At 41.1% G+C, this 24,171-nt stretch overlaps 1 protein-coding gene across 5 annotated transcripts in view; it reads right to left on the minus strand.

Annotated features, from left to right (window-relative positions):
* The window catches only part of LOC105565806 (synaptosomal-associated protein 25), a 52,620-nt gene extending 28,992 nt beyond the window's left edge, over window positions 1-23,628 (minus strand). For 3 of the 5 annotated variants that reach the window (XM_012019311.1, XM_012019309.1, XM_012019307.1), the window contains exons 1-3: window positions 21,987-22,248; window positions 11,659-11,918; window positions 8,815-8,856 (exon numbers count right to left, since the gene is read on the minus strand). In XM_012019311.1, coding sequence (XP_011874701.1) covers window positions 8,815-8,856; window positions 11,659-11,757 — 141 coding nt within the window. In that variant the 5' untranslated portion in view covers window positions 11,758-11,918; window positions 21,987-22,248. Of the gene's footprint in view, window positions 1-8,814; window positions 8,857-11,658; window positions 11,919-12,011; window positions 13,117-21,986; window positions 22,249-23,491 lie in introns of those variants that run through there. The other 2 variants (XM_012019310.1, XM_012019308.1) reach the window with 2 other exon arrangements.
* Window positions 23,629-24,171: the final 543 nt, after the last annotated feature.

Raw genomic sequence — 24,171 nt, forward strand, 5'->3', positions numbered from 1 at the left:
AAACATTTTTTGAGACAGCCCGTGTATCAATAGAAAATGTGTTTGTTCTATATGACAGTGAATGTATGTGCATTGAATATTGATTTTGTGAGCTGTAATAACCGCTTCTAAAAAGAACGACAGCACGATGCACTGAAGAGGGAAAGTGAATAGTGGCTTGCAGAGAGGAAAAAGTTGAACGTACTCACACGTACACACACACACACACACAGACAGCTAACAGCCAAAGCGGGCAGGCAACAAGATTTTGTCAATCGAAAGACAAATGACAACGACAATAGTATATACTCAAAATTTACATATCATATTTTGTCTTGTGCTAATAATCTATACAAAAAATTTGAAGTTTCCTTTAAAATGTGATAACATTTTTCTTAATTTATCTGGCACACATGTCGAGCTTGTAATATCTTGACGTCAGCAAATAAAAAATGTTACAAGTACAGTTAATCAAGAAAAAATTTTTTAAGTCAAGTTAAAATGAACGTATTTGGTTATACGGAAAAGAATATAGAGTCATTAGTATTTCTAGTAAAATAGCAGAAAAGGCGGGGGCAGCTCCGATATCAATGACCTTGATATATGTTTCAAGGTCACCTTCCTAAGTGACCTTCGAGAGATTTTAGTCGCCGCTCACGGTTTGTTAGAGAATTATTTACAAAAAAAGTTCGAAGAACGTGTAGAAATACGATGAACAGGGAAGGGCAGAAAAATTAGTCCACCCTACACCGACCCCTGCTTTCGGGGCAAAACTAGTTCATGCGATATACAATTCTACATGGGTTCGTAACTTTTTCTGTTCATACATGTGTCTACATAAATATTAATATATTAAGCCCTAAACATTAATTTTAAGCGGTATACTTTTCAAACTTTTTGTAAATAACTTTTTAACAAACAGTGAGCGACGGCTAAAACTTCTTGAAAGTCACTCATCAGAAGACTTTGACAACATATGTCAGGGTCAAGGTTATTGGTGCTGCTTCCCCTTTTCTGCACTTTAACCGTATTTCTTTACATTATGAAATAAAGAATCTTTATTCTTTCAACATTTTAACGTTATGATTGTCAAAACAATCTTACCGTAATTATTTTTCCATTCCATTCCTGTAAACATTTCTACGATCGCTCCCAAAGAAACCAATAATTTTAATACTGGTTATAAAAGTCAGAAGTTTTCATTTATTCCCAGACAGATTTTTATTTGCGAGTGAAGATATTGGTACCGCGCTGAACTTGAGCACGGTCATCGACTGTTCTTCCGATCCTCAAAATCTTGTTCATTGTTAAAGTGAGCAGGCGATCGAACAAGCAAGTATAGATATTGCGGGTCAGGTAAGTGAAAGCACACACAGGTACACATCGCGCGCACAAAACACATACATTAACATCCAGCAACGTACAATATCGAGAGAAAGAGATAGAGAGAAAGAGTAGCAACAGTTTTAGTATACACATATACAGACGCAGCTTTTCTCCATCTTTCCTCTTATCTTCGTTCAGTTTTTTTTTGGTTCGCTTTTCATTTTCTCTCTTTTCGCTTTTCTCCTTTCAAGTCGCATTCGCCGTTTTTCTCTTTCCGAGTGTCTCGTTTTGCCCCATCGTTTTGATGGCAGGCTTCTGGCCGATTCCCTTTTCAACAAGGACCGAACCCCTTCTCTCTCGATTCGATGATCGGATCTTGAAGAGCACTTTCGCACGAAATCGATTTGCGCGTTAACCCTTTGCACTCGTTTTGTGTGGAGATGCAAGAGAATCATTTCTATAAAAAATTTTTTTCAAACAAATGACGTACAGCACGAAGATTATAATTCGCGAACAATATTCTTTTCTAGAGAACAATAGATTACTCTGATCTTAATTCCGATCACTTTCTAATCAATGTAACACTAGTGAACTAACCTGATATTGAGTAAACAAAAAAGCAAATTCTCTAAAAATAGATATTCAAAACTACAATACTTTTTGAAAATTTTTTATTCATTATTCGCGCTATCTTAAGCAAACATTAAATATTAATTTTAAGGTTGTGTTTCCGTATGAATAATTTGTTGTTGGTAAATGTGTAGAAGTTCATTTTAATAAAAATGCTAATTTTTTATAGCAAGCAACATAATTATTCTAAAAATAAAATTTTATAAAAGTTTTAAGGGGAGAAAGCAAAGGACTTTGAAGGGTGAATTCTCAAATTTCACATCATACAGAAAATTTATTTTGCGTTATTAATCAAATCTGACTGATCGAAACTTAAACATTGACAAATAAAACAAAGGTGTGAACAGGGTTGCAATGGCCCGGAAATCGAATGCGTGGGCTCGATCCCTTCCTCGCCCACACATAAATCGTAAATGTTTTATGTACCTAAGTTGAGATTACTATAAGATCTCCATCCTTCAAAACTTTTTGCCCCTCCCCATTCTCTTCAAACTTCCATGAAATTTTATTTTTATACTTTTGTGTTGACTGCTATAAAAAATTGAGTTTTCGTTCAAGTGGCATTTCTACACATTTACCACTTATCTTTAGGTAAGTCACATTTTTTCTAGAATGAAAGAAAAATCGATCTGTGGAACAGAGTGTGTGGGACATCAGTTCTAAAAGAATACTGAACGTATGTATCGCATCTCGCGGTTATGTAAAGGCCACTAAAGCGCAAAGGATTAAAGGGCGAGAGATCGAATCACAGTTTCAACCGCGGTAGAGAATTCATTTCCTTTTTCTCCGTTCCCTTTCACGCGAGCACTCGATAGTCCGTGGACGTAGTATACGTAGTATACGTCCATGCAATAGTCTTCCCTCCGCTCGCTGCGCTATCGCGAACTTCGACGCTGTCACGTCGAGTGATTCGCGTGCTGTGCTGCACAACGCAATCGTTCGCAGTACAATGCAACGCATGCACGTACAATACAATCGCCGGGATTGCTCGGACTCTCAGGAGTACGATTCAGTCATCAGGAGATGAGTTGGGCCATTGCTCTGCGTCTTCGAATGCTCTGCGTCCTCGTGCGTGTTACAATCTCGTCTCCGAAGAAAGACGAAGCATCGATCATTCAGTCGACGTTTACTTGTCTACATGTATAGTAACATTGGTAACTAAGCGATACCGATTAAAGAGGCGCACACTCACTTACGCACACAAGGAGAAGGCAGGAACTGCCCTTCACAGATAGTATACGTATGAGAGAAAACAGAGAAATGTACGCCTGTCTGCGTCGATGGTGGGCAAGCATAATTGATTGATGAAAGCCCGAGCTACTTTCGCTACCATAGTAATCTCGTAACGATAATCTATATACTTGTTAATAATATAATTTACTACCATCATTAATTAATTATTATGTCATATTTGACTAGCCTGTATATCGGTCCTGTGTAGTCTGCCTATGGTATTGCGTGTAAAATCATATTAGCACTAATTGGCAATTACCACGTTTTAGTGCTTCGAGATCGATATAAATATTAGGAAGTCTTTATCGGCGAAGAGTGATGGATTAATTAAAGCTACTCGCAGGCAGCGGAAAATTGTAGACGTAATAAAATGCATTTGTCGCTGCTAATTTGTAGAAATAAATGAAGCTACTCACAATCAGCGGAAAATTTTAAACGCAATAAAATGTATTTATCGAAATAAATAAATGGGGACTTATTCTATATCGTTAATAAAAGAATTACCCATAAAAATCGAAATTAACGAGACAAGATTACACGCGGTTTTTCCAAATAATTTTTGTTATACGAATAATTATAATTTCAATTACTTTGACGGATAAGATATAAGAGATATGAAAAATAGAAAGAAAGAGAACATTTTTAAACATGAATCCCATATAATTTTTCTTTTTTTGTATTTTCTCTGCATTTATATACTTGGATAGAAAAATTAAGTTCCTTCTTCATTTTTCTTATTAAAACAAATTATATTCTTCGGCAAAATAAGTCTTTTTGTCCTCGACAAGATTTTTATCCATTGAAATATACAGGTTCGCATCAAGCAGGAACGATATCCATAAAGAGAGAGAGAGAGAGAGAGAAAAAAAACCCGTCGCTCGCACACCACCGCGCAGAGAACTTACATTGCTAGAGGTCATGGAAGAGATGCGGGTGTACACCACGAATTGATCCTCGTCCGGTGACGAAAAATATCACGACCGAGCTTTACGGGGCAAAGAGCCGGCGATCCATTTTCTCGCGTTCGACTTTGGTGGATTCCTCTCTTGTGCCACCGAGAAGGCACGCGCAGCTCTAAGCGGCTAACGAGAACGTTTCATCCCCCTGGCCCGCGGAAGCTCGTATTGGCACGCGATTTGCTTCCTGGTCGATTGACAGTTCGCGCGATCGTTATCACGCGCCACGACGTGACAATGATGTCACGTCGCGCATTGTGAGTGTATGTACGTACACTTCTCTCGATCGATGATGATTCGAGAACATCCTCGGTGCTCAGAAGAATGCGACACGTGCGTATTAGTGCAGCCACAGATAGGTAAGTAGCAGCGAGAGAGACTGAAACGGAACGACACAAAGACCTGGATCCTCTCTGTCCGTGAAGAAAAGTCGGTACCGACCCGCTTTTGCCTCGCGATTATTATATCTCGCGCGAAAATTTTCTCGCCAACGAAACAAGTAAAATTACAGCAGGCTCGCTTCTGCGCGACTTGCCGAATGTTATGCAATTGTGAAAACGTGAGCGTTAGCTAAAAATTGGGCAATTTCACATCATTCAAGGCTATATAAATACCTTTACTTTGGGCACATTGAACTTGTGTCAATAATAAACGTGCGAAATGCATTATTTATGAACGCAGGACCGTCAAAGAGATTATATCAATATTATATGCATACATCGCACTGAGCTGAAAAATAATCTCCGAGCTTTTTCCAATGCGGTAAAGATGGCCATTGACAATTGTCCACTAGTAATAATAATAATAAATACAATGCTCAGACCAATTATCGGAAACGATAATCCGATTTGACGGATCAGATCGGATTGGAAGCCAGTTGCGTGCGTTCCTTCGACAAGTACAGTAAGTTAAAAATAGTAAAGGAAGAGCAAACACCTCTATCAAATATGTACAAAAACAGATATACAAGAATCGCGTACATTCGTGTATAGAAATGTACACACGCATACACGCGCGCGTGCACACACACAACATACGCACGCACGCACGCACACGCACATATGTAGAAGTATAGTAGATATCGAAGGTATCGAGCATAGAGACAACGAATAATTATGCGTGGAAAGAGAACGTGGAGAACTGCGGAAAATGCAGATCGTTTTTTTTTTCACGGTCGCGGCACACGCGCGAACGCACGCAATATCGTAAGACACACGCGAGAATCAATACGCGGCACGGAGTTGAAAAGGTACTCGTACTCGTCGTCACTTCCGCAACAGCGATGCGAAACTCGAGAAGCGAGATCCAAGTCACTTGTGCCGAGTGATATTCTTCCCCGATAGGAAAATATTTAGAAAATTATTGCAACGAGATCCGAGTGAAACTTGAAATGCTGGAATTACGCGTACATATTTCGCACAGCATATGCAAAAATGGAGGCCTTCCATCAAATATTGATAAATATTTGCACAATGTATTTCTAAATAGTATGTCAGCAGAACAGCAGCGCCTTGGCAAATTATCCTTGGCAGAATATTTGCACAATTAAATTGCTGTTACGTGTAATAAATGTTTATCGCGTTACGACGAGCTGCCGCTACAAGGTGTCTCATACTTACTCGTAAGTAAAATCGTAATTTCTTTCCCGGTTCCTTTTGTATATAATTGAAGAAAAAAGAAAATGTATTTTTACGATTAAAATTCACGCGAGACGAGATAAAAGTAGACCCAGGGGTAAACACTTTTCACGCTAAAGTTTTTTTCAACATTTATTACACGTAACTGTATTGCTGGACAATTTTGCTTCTAAATGTCGAAATAATTCGTGCATAATTTGTCCCCTAAATTGAGTTATCAATTTTTTGACAAATACTATTTAGAAATGTTATTCCTACGAAACCGCTGCGTTTTGGAATCACCTTAAAGCAATCATTATAGAATTTCCTTCATTTGGATGATACATTGACAGAAATGGATATTAGACAAATAACTCTGAACTTTTCGAGATTGTTTTCAACATATCTAGTATAGTGCGACGCTTTATAGTTACCGGATGTTCATCTAACCAAGTTCCTTAATAAATTAATAAATCTCAGAAAATTTAATTTTAAGTTTTTAAATTTTAAATAGTAAAACATTTTGAGAATTTCAAGTTAAGTCTTTCTATTAAGATAAAGAATTCGTTGGATTAACATGGAAGGATGATTTTATTTTGTTTCTTTATCCTGGTAGTCCTTTTTGCGACAAAGAAATACATTTAGCAAAAATCCACGACTGAAGTGAAATGCGACGGTTATAGAGCACCTTTTCGGTAATAATTAAAAAAGAAATCGAAAACTAACAGAAATGGGGTATACAGGATGGTTCAGGTTTCATATTTTCATACCTTTCGAGAACACTCGGCAGAATTCAGTGCTATTAGGATATTACTTCGATCGTTAAAATAAATAAATATTTCTACTTTTTGTATCTTTAATTCTAAAATTGTCATAAAGAAAAAAATATACATATATATATTCCCCAATTACCAGCAATATAGTTTTCACAATCCTAGTCTGAACCACCCTTGTAATCACGAATCGAAGTCTATAATCGACAGGAGGGACATCGCCCCCTCTTGCGTACGTTCGCGAAGCGCCTCGCCGCCGTCTCTCGGAGCGCGTCGATGCGTCGTCTTACAAATTTCTCCTCGCGCGAGCAAACGTTTGTTCGCGCGATCATTTTTGTTCTCCCCCGATTTCTCTTTCTTCCCTCTCTTTATTATTTTTTCGTTACTTCTTCTCTTGCGATTCTAAGATCGCGGACATCGGGTTTCATTGACCCACTTCCCTCCCACTGAGGAGGGAACCTTTGTCCTCTCGTCCGTGTCGCGTTAAACGATCCTCTTTTCCCGCTCCTTACACGCTCGGACCGCAACGCGCCGCCGGAATCGTCGTCTCCGTGTGGCGCCAGAGCTGGATAAAATACTACTTCGAAAACACCGCACGTTTCTCTGCCCCCATCCTCGACGTCACCTGCAATACATCCTCCCCATTTCCCTGCACGATCCCCTCGAAGCTTGCCTCTCCTCCCCCTGCGACCTGGAGATTGTCCCGCAGGAGGTTGTCTCGCTGGCGTGAATTTTGTGCAAAACAGAATCGGCATGCCCGTTAAGAGCAACGATTAACCAGTCAAGTAGTGTTCGTTAATACATCAATTACACAGGTACATACAAAAAACATCAAGAATTATTTTGACGCCAGCAAATGACTAACAACGATCAAGCTTCTGATCGACCATGACCGGCGATGTGTTTTTAACACAGAAAATTTATCGCGAAAAATATTACCTCAACCAGGGTTGGAACCTGGACCCCCCCCCCTACACTCTAGGCGGGCGTCTCACGCAATAAATTTTCTGTGTTAAAAACACATCGCCAGTCATGGTCGATTACATACAAAAAAGTTGCAAGCTCAAGAAACTAAAACCCCTCTACCCGCCTATTTTTCAGTGTGCTGAATCCGAATCCAAGATCCGTTTAACTCCATCAGGTCCCAGTATTTTCATAACTTCACAAAATGTGAACACTTGGGGTAAGTTTACACCTTTGTGTGAGACGAAGTACGCCCTCTTATCACGTTGGCACTTGATTCCGATCAACACACCAGCCATATTTCTATTTTAGGGTGCAAATTTAACCAATTTTTACCGTTTTACGTGGTCAAAGTGCATCCATATATCAGAAAGCTAACCACGGCGCAGGCCTGATTTCGATTCAACACCTCGACGTATATCACCGGTTAACGTTTCCATTTAATTCCAGCCGAGAGAGTTGAACGATTTCTTTACACAAAGTCAAGCTTATCCAGAATTTTCACATTTTGTGAGGTTATAAAAAACTGGGACCTGATGGAGTCAAACGGATCTTGGATTCGAATTCGGCGCACTGAGAAACATGGGGGGTAGGGAGGTTCAGTTTCTCGGACCCTCGACCTTTTTTTGCGTGCCCGTGTATTATCAATTGTTAAAGAAACCGCGGCGAAAGGATGAGATAACAAAACTTGATCCTCCGGTAGTCTCACGGTCGGATAAATTAGAGGTAGAAACGTTGGGAAACAGAAATCTTAATTCAAAGGGATTTATATGTCTGGTCACTCATCCTGATTCAAGCTCAATCGGTCGAAGCGACGCACTCGATTGTTCCGTACTTGGCACTGCTAGTTTGCGTCTACTACACGGTCTATTAATTAATCCTCAACAGCGCGAGTCACGTGGAACAAACCGAATCGATCGGAAGTACTCGCCACTTGACTGGTTAATGATCGAAATAGTACTTTGCCCACCTTTCTCTGGCGCGATTCCTTTTTCTGTTTGCCGCCATTTTCTTTTTCTTTTCTTTTTTTTAAAACAGTTCGAGGTAGAACTCCAAGCGAGCAGTGGCGCCCGTTTTGTCGCAGTCAAGCGCGCAACGATTCGTCGACGAAAATTATTCCTAGTTTACGAGACAAAGACAGGTGGAATAAGGCTCGAGGATCGAGGATATTATAGGGGACTAAACGAGGGGCTCGGGGGGAGGGCCGCTACATGATTCGGTTCACGGAAGGGTAGAGGAAGAGTGCACCGACGCGGGTTCTCGAGGACGATCGAGAGAGGATCAAGGAGTCGATGCGCAAGTAGAGGAGGGAACAAATGCCGAAGGGGACAGACTCACCTCCTCGCATAGCGCCAGCATACGCCTTGTGCTCTCCAGAGACTGAAACAAAGTCGATCACGTCGGTTACCACATCACATGTTACAACATGGGGAAATTGCGAGTAAATTTAAATTTTATAGCTAATATTCTTAGTAATATTCATTGTGAATATCCATCTTCATAGGAATTGACAGTATAGATTGACAAATTAATGAAATTCGTATGGCTCAAATGTGATAAACACGAAGGGATAAAGGACTAAGAGCCGTGACAGGGTGTTAGTGTCTAAATATTTTATTCTAAATTTATTGCGAGAAAAATATCACGTTTTGTCAAAGGATTCATAACAGTGTCTTTCCTGCTTTTTGTCCGAAGAATCTAAGAGCACTCCGGCCTAACTAAAATCATGAAAACTCATTTTTGAATATTTATTGTGTCCAGGAATTATACTCATAATTGAATATAGCTGATTATATGAATCGCGCAACAATAACTGCGTTATAATCTCATTATTCACTCGTCATTTTTGTGTGTATATTATTGAGAGTTTTGATCCAGTTATTAAATCTTTCTCGAGAAACTATAACTTTATTTTCGTTTTGTCCTCACTACACACGTTGCTTGAATTATTTCTTAAGAAAAGGCGAAATTACAATTTCTCCTGGACTCCGACGCCAATCTTGTGCTTCGCGAATATATAATAGTTTACTCAAGAAGATCGATTCGACCGTGCTATTAATAGTAGTTCCCAAAAATTTTCAAGGTTCAAAGCTTCTCCCAATTAACGAAAATGACTTTAACCATAATTTTAATATCTAAAACGTACGATAACGGCTCCGTAAATAAATTACTTATTTTCTTTCGATTATCTTAAGCCAATAATAAATAGACGAGTTACGGCAAGTTACGGCAAGCTTCTATTCGGGATGCTACGTAACACCTCAGAGAGATTTACTAAAAATTACGAAGGATTTGCCGAATATTTCTACTCCGCAAGTTTCCGACAGCACTGATACGCGGGAAAGGACCTCGTGTCAATTGTTGCCTTTCTATTGTCACGGATAAATATGAGAGTTCATCCTCGCGCGACTAAAATCAGGACTCAAAGTTGCAAAACTACACCGGTTTCAGCCCTCGTGTAAATCCTTGTGGCTGTCGTATTGCGTGACACCTATATATATAATATATAGTTCCGTATATTGTACAATTCCCTACATACAGGGTGTTCTATTTTATTTTTGTCAGTCAAATATCCGATATGACGTAGTTTTAGAAAAAAATGTTTCAGACAAAAGTTGTATGGTTTCAAAGGGGACATAAAATGGTGGCAATAATTTGACCTCGAATAGTCGTTTGAAGGTCACACGAAGGTCATGGACAATTTCTTAAATAGAAACCCCGATTTTTCATCGCATATTCTTATAACTTACTTCGAGAGCTTTTCGAAACACTATAATAAAGTATTTTTTCATTGAGTACTTTTCAAGTTACAGGGGTTAAATGTCATAGTACCGTCGGCTGCAGTATATTGACTGTACAAAGGTAGCATAATCAATTGCTTTTTAAATGAAAGCTTGTATGAAAGAATTGATGAAATTTATACTGTCTTGGATTAAAGATTTTAATTTAATTATTAAGTAAAAATACTTAAATGTAAGTATGGGACGAGAAGACCCTATAGAATTTTATATAGTTATGATTATTTATTGTGTCGGCATGCATTACCTAAGGTGTACCGCGTGGAGGTTGCACGATCGGATTCACACCTCTTTTGTGTGCGTGTGGAGGAGGGGGGGGGGGTGCGCGCGCGCGTGTCAGCAGAAATAAAACAGCAGAATCTTGTCTACGTATACGACGAAGACATGGGAGAGCCACGCTATGAGCTTTTAAATTAAAAGGTGTTCAATATTGGTGTTCAATCATTAACCTCTTGACATAATAACAAAAACTGTCTTTTGTGTTTCTTTGATGTAATTAGTAATTTTTTAGTTGAAGTAAGAAATTGAAATTAACAACGTAAATAATTTTACTCTTATTAGGGAACAGATCGTGTCATCGGTACTGGAAAATGGTTTTTAACACCATGTGTTCGCCAACTTCGAATAAAGTGTCACCCAGCGTTTTCTTAGGGTTCTCCAAATTTTCATTGTTCTCTCAAATTTTGCACCCTGTATTTTGAAAACAAAACATGCGAGAACATACTAGGCGCCCGAACGTTCATAGGAATACGTTCATAGGACGATGTCTTCATAAAATAAATGAGGAAATATCCTTTTACATTTTGTGTACTTAGGAATCACTCTCTGTGTGTTGGGGGTGTGCGCGCGCGTGCACATACCGGGTGGTTAAGGTGTCCACCCTTTCATTTACAGTTAAGGTTATCCCTTCACATATGGCTACGGTGTCCACCCTTTTATACACAGGTAGCGGGTAAAACCGGAAAGAAAAGTTATGTACAATTTTGTAAGCGGCGCGCCTCGGGCGATAAGACGCATAGACGATCGCCACTTGCTGCCTGACAATTGTTTTTTGGTGTAGTGTCATTGCTCCACCTCTCGGTGTCAGATGATGCTCGCCGTTGCTAGGAAATCAAAGAAATAAGCTATTTTCCACGACTACCGAGTTCGGCCTACTGCTTCTTACGCGCTCATACGGGTTTCTTAATTATTCGATAATTATTGTGAACTTTACAAAATGGTACATCATTTTCCTTTTCAGTTTCACCCGCTCTACCTGTGTATGAAGGGATGGACACCTTAACCGTAACACCGTTGTATGTGTGTGTGTGTGGGGGGGGGGGTGTATATTTGTGTATTTATATATTTATTTATATATACACACATATTCTATATCTCAACTCACTTCATCCGTAGTCTGACCGGCCTTGAGCTGTAACTCCTGCAATTCGGTGCGGGGTGGACCACCCTCGGCCGCACCCGCCGCTGACGTCGGTGCAGGCATCGCCGGCTGGTGCTCTAGTGTTTGACGGGACTAGATGCCGGACGAAAGTCGTCCTCTTCCTCACAGCCTCCCCACCTGCCGGTGCCTCGAGATACCGGCAACGGTGCGACGCCGCTTCCTGATTGTCGCCGGGACCGCCGAAACGGCGAGCTTACCGCAGCCTGCAACACGCAACCAGCGGGCACAAGATCAGACACCGTCGTTTTCCCGCAAGGAGGGGGCGGCGCGATTGCGTGAAAAGTTTGGATCCCTACGTGGATACGTAACGCGCGACACCGGGCGTGATGATGTTCACTAGGACCCGACGAAACGGAAACGCTGCCCTCATGGAACCGCGTCCACCCAGAGACCACCCTCTCCCTTCTGGAATAAGCAGCAGAATGGGAGTGACAACGTCGCGGCACCGTCCAGGAGGAACTTCCCTCTTCAACGACCGCGACGCGTGACGGCGAAATCGGTGCGCGAATAGCAATGAACCAACAAACGAGCGGACTCGAGACGTCTCGTTTCTTATGTTCGGCAGCGCGAGGCCACAAAGAGCACCTCTCGCGAGGTAGCCAGAGGGTAGCACTCGACGACGACGCCGGGGAGAGACTTGGCGGAATTCCGCGGGCAATTGGTAGCTGTGCCGGTCGTCGTGGCGAGTGTGTGTGTGTGTATAAATTTACGTATATATATATGCGTGTGTGCGGTCAGCGCGTATGCGCGACTGTACACTCACACATGACTACGTGGAAAATCAATACCCCCAACCGACCGACCGACCGACCGACCCACCGACGATGGCGTCGGGACGCGCAGACGCGATGCGACGTCTCCGTCGTCATCGTTGTCGTCGTCGACATTCGTTCGCCTGTTCGTTCGTTCTCGTCTACCTTCTTCGGCTGACTCCCTCAACGCCGACGTGGCTGGCGCGACCAGGACAAACGATCAGCTGGCCGGTTGAACTGGGTGCAGGCAGGTCAAGAAACAGAGACACGTTTCCCGCCGCGAATCGTCATTAGAGAGATAAAAGGGCATTTGTAATGAGTCTAACTTGTTAAGTGGAAGACCCGAGCGAGGAATAGAAAGCGGTTCTGATGGTTTTTTTTTATTTTAGACGAGAAGAGACATACTTAATTTTAAAATATTTGGACGCTTTCAGGATATACGCTCTCTTTTCTCCTTTCAATCCTTTCGAATCTGGACATCTACTGCAGCAAATAGAAATTTTAATTCTTGTTCGCGTAACTTCCTATTGGAAGTCCACATAAAATTATTGTAAATAATCTTATGTCGAGTGATAAAAAAATAGTCTTAGGCCCGGTTTTTCATTTTCTGGTTAATTTAATAACCAGAGGTTAATCGACTCTCTGTCTCTTCTTAGATAATAACATAGAAAAAGATGGGGAATCGACTAACTTCTGGTCAACAGTTAACCAGAAAATGAAAACCCGGGCCGAAGGGTTCTTTAAAAAATTATCTGGAAATAAATTGATAGAAGTTGCGAAAATACCGCTAAAAGATGTATATTGCGAAATGAGTGAGTCCCGATTTGTGCACATAACCGATCAGACACCACAATGTTTCTCAATTGGACACCATACGTGTCCAACGTATCCGGGACTGTGTCCAATCGAGATTTTGTCCGGGACTGTGTGTGATTGTGAAATATTGTCGTGTTTAATCGGGACAATCCCTTGCGAAATCACAAAGATCTCCTTAATGTGTTCAAGATTTCAAAAATGATACTGAAACAGTTGGTATTCAGGTATTAGAGTGTACAATTGGGGCAAGTGTGGCGCAGAGAAATGTGCGCTGCTTAGTAAACAAATGAACGAAAGGATCCGAGTTCAAATCCACGGACACCGCTGGTTTTTTTCGGAATCTCCCGAAGAGAAGTGGCAACCGCCGAGAGTATCTTGCCACACATACCCCTTCAGGGGTAAAGCCATTACCAGATGGGAGGTTTTCTTCGGCAAGGTTAGCAGCCTACCGAAGATGAAGTAAAACCAAATGCTCAAAGTACCAGAACGGGAGCTGGATAAAACAGACTTTAAGCCTAATACACGAGGAAGAAGAAGAAGAGTGTATAATTAAGTCAAGTACGGATACGCATGGTCAATCTGATTAATAACCTAGCGAGCGTAAGTTTACAGCAACTAGCCTCGCAGACCGCAGAAAATTCCGCGAGAAACCTGAATCCGTGACACTGAAAATCACGGGATTCGTATCGTAAATAAACACGAAGGAGCTGCATCTTGGGGAAACGCATCTGAAATATTCGCAGTCGGAAGCCCACGAGCTAATTTGTAATCTCGAACCTGTCTATGACAGTGCTGTCTAAACTTTGTAATTGGGCACTGACTTGACGTGCATCAGTGTCTTCCTTCTCCTATCTTCATTAAGCAAGAGAGGAAGGCATCAGCGGCAAAGGAAAGTGAACATCAAGCCACAATATCCATAATTAACAAATCTTGGATAACACAGGTCTAGGATAACCGCAACGCCGTGCAAAACCATCCAAGTTTCGCGAGCGTGGGCGCAAGACATTATTCACAAAATAAATTGATCCACCAGGGATGTGCATATGAGTAATATTAAGTTTTTTTTTTAATGAAAGAATGGTACACAACTGTTTCTCCCAAGTTTAACAATTTTGTTGAAAACCCGAACTAAACTCAATAAAAAAAACTATCTCCTGTATTGTTTTGATGCAGTCAGCCGTTTTCGAGTTAAAATAACAAATTGGAATTAAAAGCACAAATAGCTTCACTCTTTTTGCTAAAAATATTTTATCGGCAAATTCTCAATATCATATGTATCAAATTTGAGCAAAAATCTCTAAATGTTTTCTTACATTTTTGAAATTTTTATTTCTTCTCAAATTTGACACCTTGTATTTTGACATTTTAGGACGTTCACAGGACGTTTTCGTCATAAAATAAGCTAACAAATATCTCCTTTACATTTTTTGTACTTAGAAATTATATCGCCAAAAGGAAGATGAAGATATATTATAATAGGCGGAAGATGAAAATATAATGGCGATGCAATAGCTAGTGTGGACCATTAGCACGAATATACCAGCAACGCTACGGATGACGGTCCATTGGCCGGCTTTGTCCTTACCCTCGAGGAAGTTGGCAGGCTTCCAGGGTGAAAGGTACTTCGCTGTTGCGTCGGTCTCGGCGTCGTTCGCCAAGATCACGGACGACGCGATTGGAAGAGCCGAATGGGATCAACTCGCCATAACCGCTGAAGTCGGTTAACCAAACGAATACGATTGTAACAAAGAAATGGATGTACGGAAAGAAAAACGCAAGATCAAATCATACGTGATAAACGTATTCGAAACAATCTCGATTTGTCTCAATATTGAAATGAAAAACGATCTGTTTCTCATTTCCTTTAGTTCAAAAAAATACATTTTCCAGAGTATGCTAACTTAACTTGTCTTCATGAAAAAGAATTTGCTCTTCTTAAAGATTGATATTTTCTAAAATTTTCTGGATCTTTAAAGAATTTTAAGTATTTGGATATTTTGTCCAAAAACATCTTTCAAGCAATCTCCTTCGGTTTGTATGTTTATTTCTCTTTAAGTTTTTTAAAGCTCGCAATTACTCGTACTGGAGAAAAAGTAAAAGGGCTAGCAAAATCCCAATTTTATTTTATTTCTCTCAGGTATACATACGAACTTTTTTTTAAAGATAAGTATGGAAACGACCTTACTGGCAATTCTTTATTAAAATATACTCTATACAATAGGATAATTAGAATAACATAGTATTTACATTCCTCCCCTTCCATGTTTCCTTATAATTCCTGTATTTATCGCTTATTCTGTTTTTCAACGTTGACGACTAGACACATTGCACAGCGAAATTTCTGACCTCTAACTTAATTTTCGCATCTCTAATCTAACGAATCTCGTAAGTTTTATAAAAAAAACACCTAAATTTTCTTTTCTGATATGTGAGAACTCGTCCTAATTTATTCCGTATTTTGTTTATCTGTTCTTCGGACAATAGCAGGCACTCTTGCAAGTTTGTTACCCGAAGAGGACCAGTATTACTGGCCGAAACATTGTGCTTCATTTTAATAAGGAATTGCCAGTAAGGTCGTTTCTATACTTATTAAAATTCTTGGTTTCTTGACTGGCGTCGCTAAGCTGCTATTTAATTATAACAAAAATGTAGACACAGCAAATGAGGTCAACAGACACTGCAATTTTTTTCTGTAACCCACAACAAAGAAAACAGATTTTTCTATGCAACAACATTCATCTACGGTTCTTCTCAACGAGAGAGAGAGAGGCGATCCTCTAAGGGTTACGTGACCGTAATTGGCGCGTGATCGCGGCGTCACGATACGACGGCGACGTCAGTCGTGTATCCACCCACGGCCTGGGTGATAGGGACACGCAAGTGGGTGGTGGAGGATACGCTAAACGACACGTGTGCGGTCGATCGTGCCGCAGCGTGTCACGGCGATGCGGCGATCCGAATGCACTTGCATCCAGTTCGTTATACACATTGCAACCCGTTAGTACTTGGAGCGAGAGAAAAAAAAGAGCAGGCAAGTGGAAACGCACGCGCGAGATAAAACTCGCGATAAAACGAGAAAAATGGAAAATCCGATTGCTTTGTGCGTTCGACTCATTTAACTCCGAATAAAGTAGCGGAGAATAGAAAGATTTTAACGGGGATTTCATCCATCAGTGAAAACGAGACACCTCTGTGGAAATACTATAACGGGATGAATTCTATCGCGACGGTCGTCGCGTGCAAACGTTATAAAAAAAAAGTTATTTTGATGGTCGAAATTTTATGAAAAGTGACGTTAAAGTTACGGAATCACAATACCGTCGTAATAATGTACACAGATGCGATTTATGCCGCGATAAAAGAGACGTACGAATCTTGTTCGTAAAAAAGTTTCCGCGACGATAATGTTCGTAATCGCGACGTGCATTAGTCATGCAAATGAAACGACGGTGAGTAATAACGGAACTTGAATTCCCGCGGTTATTTCCTTTCGAGCGATTGGCGCGTTTCTTCTTTTCCGCTTCCCCTTAGGCGGCTCGGCCGCGTATATGATCGCCACATTTTAATCTATCACCTGTCGGTTGACGGGCAACGAGAGTTTACAGTGCGTGCTCGTGCGGCTCAATGAGCATCGATTTATCTCGCCTTCCCCGTTGCGCAATATTACTAAAGGTGAAATTGCTATCTAATCGCGAGCTGCATTTTGTCACGCACCGCCGATGTAATCGGAGTACAATTACTCCGTGCATTTTACGTTATTTTAATCCCAGATCACATCTATCCTAAGACGCAGAGTTGGGGATATTTGACAAATATCCAAGGCTTCTTAAATATAATTGAAACTGCTATTATATAATTTCACTACGAGGCTGGGTGGAAAAGTTTCGTGCCTAACGTAGAAACAATTTTTTTTTTCGGTCAAACTCACTGTTATTTTTCGACATAGGGTTTGTTTTCTGTTCCTGCACTGGTGAACTAGTGCAGTAAGCTAGAATGAGAAAAAATATGCTTGTCTTACTCCAATTTATTGCACTAGTTCACTAGTGTAGGAACAGAAAACAAGCCTCTGGTCTCCTTCTAAGTCGACACACTTGCTCTGCAAAATAGGCATCTACGAATGCCATGACCTCCTCGTTCGATAAAAATTTCTGTCCTCCAAGCCGAACTTTGAGTTTAGGAAAGAACAAATTATGTGAGACCGTGGCTGTAACCATGGGCCTGTACATACACACGCATCGTAAAATGGAAGAAAAGAGAGGGGACTGATGAAGATTAAGACAACCCATGGAGAGGTGCACTCATTTTGCGTTTCTCACAGTTCTGCCGTAGACATTTTCTAACGGAGTTGCGCGGTCCACGTATTATAGGCGGTATGGCTGTAACTTATAGCGTACATAGAAGCTTTACAGCGTCAACTCTTGCGAAACAAAACGCGATGTCTCTAACAGTTGAATCCCCTAAGTGCGATATATCGCGTATTCTACCACTGCGATTGTCTTTAAAAATCACTTAGAGGATTCAACTGACTGAGACATTGTTTTGTTTTGCAAAAGTTGACGCTGTAAAGCTCGTATTACACTATACCATAAGTAACAGCTATGCTATCTATAATACATAGGCTGCATAACTCTGTTAGAAAGTTTTTGTGATTTTACATTATTAAGGGCCGGTTGTTCCAACATCTTGGCAAGTTAACTAATCATTAAATCATATGCGCGTCTTCGTTTTTCCTTCAGATTAAACGAAAATAGACACATAATTCAATTATTAGTTGGCCGACCAAGACGTGAGAAAAACCGGCCCTACGAGTATCAATTTTGAAATCACGAATTATCTTTAGCATATTATTTCGCACTTAGTCGTGATCCTGATTGATCCACTTTGCCATTTTATTAATAACATCCGAAATACATGCCGCGTCTGTGTCGCGCGATATTATCGAGGACAACAGCGGAGGATAAAGGCAAAGGATCACAGGGAGAGCTCGAGTGAAATTATATTGTAGTAATTATATTTGCGGCGTATCCCCGCTCGCAATTTACGCTCTCCTCCCCTCCTTCTGCTTCCGCAGCTCCAACGTACAATGGAGCCAGCGGCTTTGTGAGTACCGGGGGTGGTACAATGTATCGAAAGTATTGCGCAATTTTAGATGGCGGGATAAATACAGGAGCATCGCTATAAATACAAGGGGGGGGAGTAGGGAAGATAAATGAGAAAATCAATGCTTTTACATCCATTCACGTGCGCGTGAATCACTCTTGTGTCATCCGTGCGAAGGAAGAACGCGATGCGCAACGCGAGTACGAAAATGTATGAATAAAAAAAAAAGGGGAACCACGATGTAATCGGTTTCTCCGTAATGGAATGTAATAACGGGCTAATCAAGATATGAAAGGATAGGGTGTCCCATGGGAAAGTGCTAAAACTAATCGGCTGTCATTTTCGAGTGCACGCGGTTATTAAGAGAATTAAAAATTGCGTTGAAAAGAGAAAAGTCGGCAGTCTTTGATGGGTATAAATAAAGTTTATTAAAATGTATACTAACGGATAAGTTTAGTCGAGCCTAACTGGCACGTGTTTAATCGACTAAACTTGTCCATTGTTGTTTATTACTGGCAACCTAAAGGGATCGTCACGTTTATATACCGGTTTATTTTATTAATGAAAAATATGCTAACAATCAGGCAAGTTAATGACACACATTTCTGAAGTGTGCACCGTCTAAAAATTTGTACAAAAATCAATTCTCTTACGAAAACTCGTAAAAACTTTCTAACACGTCGTCTTTAATGATTTTGACAACCTTTTTAATAGCTGCTACTAAATCTGGCACTGTTTTTGAATTTTCAGCGTAATAATTGTCTTTAATGTGCTGTATTAAAATTATCGATCATTCTGTTAAAAATAGCAAATAATTATTTTAATGGATATTTATTGCCAAACATGGGGTGACGTAGCGCGTGTGTTTAAACAAATAATGAATCCGAACCTTTCCAATGTCTGTTCGTTTTTAATTTTACGTGCTTCGTATTTAGCACTAAACCCCCTAAAAGCATTGCTATACACTTTTCTTCTAGAGAGGAACCCTGGTAGCACAGTGCATTGGCTAAACATCAAATATTGGGCCAATGTTTGGTCAATGCGCTGTGCTACTAGGAAAGCACTCTATAAGATAGACCTTTTCTTCTGTTATCAGATTATTCATTTTAACACGCACGGGCCTGCCTCTACCACAGCTGGAATAAAATTGCCCACTTTCAACTCAATAACCATAGGATCCTTTCTGAAACCGCAGAAAAGAGAACCGAACGTTTAATTTTAGCAACTTCCCATGGAGCGCCCTGCACTTTGAGCGACTTCCGTTCCACGCTTTGTGAAAAACATGTTATGTTAACAGTGAAGGAAAATTAATCAGGGAATAAGCACAAGTATACCGCGACGTCCTATAAAACACCTAGAAAGAATCGAAACAGCAGCATATCCAAAAAGTGAAAAAATTGATTTTATATTTTGTGTTACGTCCGAAATGAAACCAGCGCACAGGATATGAAGTCACATATTAAACATTATTGGGCTATCTACATCTTGCTCGGACCGAGACGACGTTCTCGTTTGTCTAACTCATAAGTTAATATAATTAAGAAAGCTTTATCCTAATCTCTTCAGACAGTCTTTCCAGCCAAGCAACAAGCACAATTTATTGTAGGATTACTTTATAACTATCGTCTAATTAAACTGTCGTGTGCAACCCTAAAGTGACAAATTCAGACGCTGTCGTAACGTAAACCGCGCGTAATAGATAAGGGCAATTGAAATTTGCGAAATAACGAATCAACAATGGCGAAATCGGCTGTTAATTTTAATTACATACAAACAAATCCAGCGAGACTACTCGGAGTGTACGGTCGTCTTTACGAGTCAACTGATCTCCCCCAATTAATCGGAAAATGCATATCGACGACAGAAAACCGGTTGACCAGGACACACGACAAATGTCAAACTTAAATGTCAATGTCCTAACTCGAGATTGCATTATCGTTGCACGCCACGACCTCCTTGATAATGCGAGAAGGTAAATTCGTTCGAGGGTGACAAGAAAAAAATACGTTCTAGATAAATGGCGAGACGCACGAGATTTATAGAATAAAATATCGTGATAAATTCTAAAGAAATTAATGTTCTACACAATTAAAAATCTTGCGAGAATTGATCTAAAAATCTATTTTAAAAAAATTTTTTTCTTTTTATTAATCTCGCATTAAGCAATTTATAATTTGTGTCAGAATGCAAGGTAGAATTATATTTATAATTTTATACACCGCATAGCATAAAAAATGTCAAAAACATTGAAAAATTCAAAATAAATGGATATTATATAAAGAATATATTAAATATATTAATATATTAAATTACAAGTAGAATAAAGATGATTTTTTAATTAAAATTTAATACGATTTAAATACGTACGCGTGTATTAAAATACGCGGCGTAAATTAGAAATAAAATTTTATCCTGAAATCTGAATTATAGATCGCCCAAAGTAGACGTCAATTTGCGCGTCAACATTTTGCGCGAAACGAAATTTAAAAGTACAGGCAATCCGAACTTGTTTCTCTCGATAATCGTAATCTAAATATAAATTCCGAAACGAGAATGAACGTTGCAACATACGAGAAAAACACGGGAAAGATTTGTAAAGTAGCCGTTCGAACTTTTGAACGTCGAAGAAAGCAATGTGGGAAAAGTTATTCAATTACGTGCGAGCGTATAAATTAGCCGTAATGAAGTATTGTGAAAGCCATCCGTAAACATATTTATATAACAATTACTCGGCTGAAAAATCGAATTCACTTCCGAGATATGTCGATCGGAAATTTCAATCGGAAAATTGAGCGGCGCCGCGCCGCGTGTACAGGATATCCCAATATCTCCGGTCTGTTTTGCAATGACAGACTCTTCAATGAATTTCAAATTGATTTTATCCCCCGCGCGGGAGGAGATTTGTTTGGCGAACTAATCGACGGCCGAGAATTAATTAATCCTCGAGGAATGAGAGACCACAAATGCCGCGGGAGAGCGCGGACAAATCGGGAAGCCCTCGTTCTTTTCTTTTTTCCTCGTGGAAGACGAGATATAAATTTTACTACGGCGGAAAGCGGAGTCAACTGCTGCTCGAGTACGAGAATTTCCCGGCGTTGAAACGACCGTGAAATTCTCGCCGACCTGTTCGCCGGGTAGGAATTAGTTTCAAACTCATTAAAGAACCGCTAAGAAACAATACGGCGGCCTCGTGTTCGCGATCGCATTTAAACCGCCTTGCGGACCGAACGCCCCAAAGGGCAACCCGCTCATCTCGCCGATTGCAACAACCTCGGTTATTATCAAGGGGGATTGTACTTTTCCTCGGTACCGCAGAATCGAGAGAGTCTACCCCGTGTCACGTTGCCTGCATTGCCGTAATATACGAGAGCTCGCGATTAATCTTAACGTTTCATCGCAGATCGATCTCTCGCGCCCGTCCCGCCGAAATCGGTGCCGTGGGACGGGGCGGCGATACCTCGAATGCACGTAGACGGGCAGCGCACACATCACGCTCTATATATAAACGACTTAGCTTATACGCGGGGAATGCTCTCACGGCGCGGCGCCGTGGAGGAGAGCGCGTCGTTAATCGCCGGCGCGCTTCTGGTCACACTCGCTAACCTTGAGGCGGATCGATAGACCTGGCGAGGCCTGGCGTCTTCCGACGGCGTGGCCCCCTCGCTTGGAGCGCCGATGGAGACACGGGCTTGGCTGTACCTAGTCGCACTGACGACAACCGCGTACGTTCCGCTTGCTACGTGTCGCAACAGCGACGGAGCCCGGGACGCAAAACGACTTCGGTGTGTCACGTCTCGAGAGAGCGCACGCGGAAACGCACACCTATCGCCACGTTCGGGCCGCGAATGAGCGCAGCGAAGCACGGCGCGTAGCACGGGATCACGTGGCCCCACGTCCCACGGGCCACGTGATCCGCGTCCGGCCAATGGGACGCGCGCCGCGATGCATTGCGCGCGGGAAACGGGGCGGTTTCGAATTACGTGACGTTCCCCGTTTGAATTCGCGCTTCCTCAAGGCGTTTTCCATGAAGACGCGCAGACTGCACTTGTACCGACGACTTATAACCCGATTTAATAACTACGGTGTACTACCGATCGCGTACCACGCACGAGCTTTACTTGATGTATACAGATAAACTGTAATTTTTAGTTCAGTTGACACGGTGCTACACGACGAACGTTTCATCTTTTCTATACAGCACACCAAAGCTTTCAGAAGCATTTCAGACAACATTGTTGCAATGTTGCAGCAAGTGACTGCCCTCTGTCAACTGCGTCTCTTACTAGAAAACGCCTTTAAGCCTAATCTACAATGTGCTCTCTGCGCCTAGAAACATTCTATTTTGTAGCTAATGTATATACGTTTACAAAATTTATGCAAGTTGATAAATTGTGTATTATACATTGTATAATCGTGCATTGTTGACAAATTTGTTGAGCGTTTTGATCTGTTTATATAAAATAGAATGTTTCTAAACGCAGCTTAATTAATTAGCGAAAATGTAATTATGCAGGCACGATCAGTTTGATTAAAAAAAAAATACGTGATTTTGAAATTGAATGCAAACCAATTGCTGTTAATTCTCCATTTGTTTGAATAACGACTTATACTTTTTCGATCTGCGATTGATAAATCACGATCTCGCTTCTTCATTGCAAGATTACGATTTATCTTCCTAATATTCAACTTATGTGCACGCTCTCTATCCTTACGGCAGGCTAATCTGGCGAAAATTTACTATACTTCACACGCGCCCTCTCAGATCTACCGAAAATGGTAGAGGACAGTTTCAGACGGTAGATATTTTGCGCTTCCGAGATCCCCACGAAAAGTTTCCTACATAAAGCATTTCCTCCCCTAGGAAACATACAAAAGCGTCACGAACGTTTCGGCTGCCACGCTCTTCCATGCGTTTCCGCTGATTTTTTCGTCCTACGAATTCGCCCGCAATTGGGCGACTGCGCGACCGCGTCGCGTGAAGTCAGGAAATCGATAACGACCCCACTTGAGCATACAACGTGCGCTGCATCGCCGATCGCCGTTCGACGTTTCGTCAAACGTGAGAAAGAAATGCAAACCGCGATGACAAGGATACCCCGCGTACTCACCGTCGGGAGCACAATCCTGCGCGAGTTCTCTCGTGTTCTCGGGAACCTCCCGTCCCCACCTCGACAATCCTCGGCGCTGAGAGCGGCTGAGAGAATCCGCGTCTAGCGAGGCGCAGTCCACACACTGACAACCGGAAGTTGGCCGCGAACCCTCACGAAAGCCGCCAACGACATAATTCGAACGGTAACCATAGGAACGTCGCGGTGGAACGATTGGAACGATGTACGAACAAAACGGAACCGACTCGAGACGTTTTCTATTTCTTTTTTAAATGAAACAACCCTTGCGGAAAAAAAAGAACACTGCAGAAGTTTTGAGCGTTAACACTCGATTGTCCGAATTTACTCTCAAATTGGGGCGTGAACACCCAGATTTAAATGCTTACACCCAAATTTGAGAGTAAATTCGGACAATCGGGTGTTAACGCTCAAAACTTCAGTGTTCTTTTTTTTCCGTAAGGTAAATTCGTGTGCTTTATTCACCCGTGATTCGTACAGTACATAAAATATATATCTATTTATACTTACATGTACAGAATGGCAGAAATGGGGACCCCTGAATAACTCGAAAAAAATGTTAAATACAAAAGTTATAGAATTTTAAGTGGCGCAATGCATAGCACACGAATTTCCCTTACGGGAAAAAAAGAACACTGCAGAAGTTTTGAGCGTTAACACTC

This window comes from Vollenhovia emeryi, unplaced genomic scaffold (assembly GCF_000949405.1).
Source record: "Vollenhovia emeryi isolate VEMERY1.0 unplaced genomic scaffold, V.emery_V1.0 DF939149.1, whole genome shotgun sequence".
Lineage (NCBI taxonomy): Eukaryota > Metazoa > Arthropoda > Insecta > Hymenoptera > Formicidae > Vollenhovia > Vollenhovia emeryi.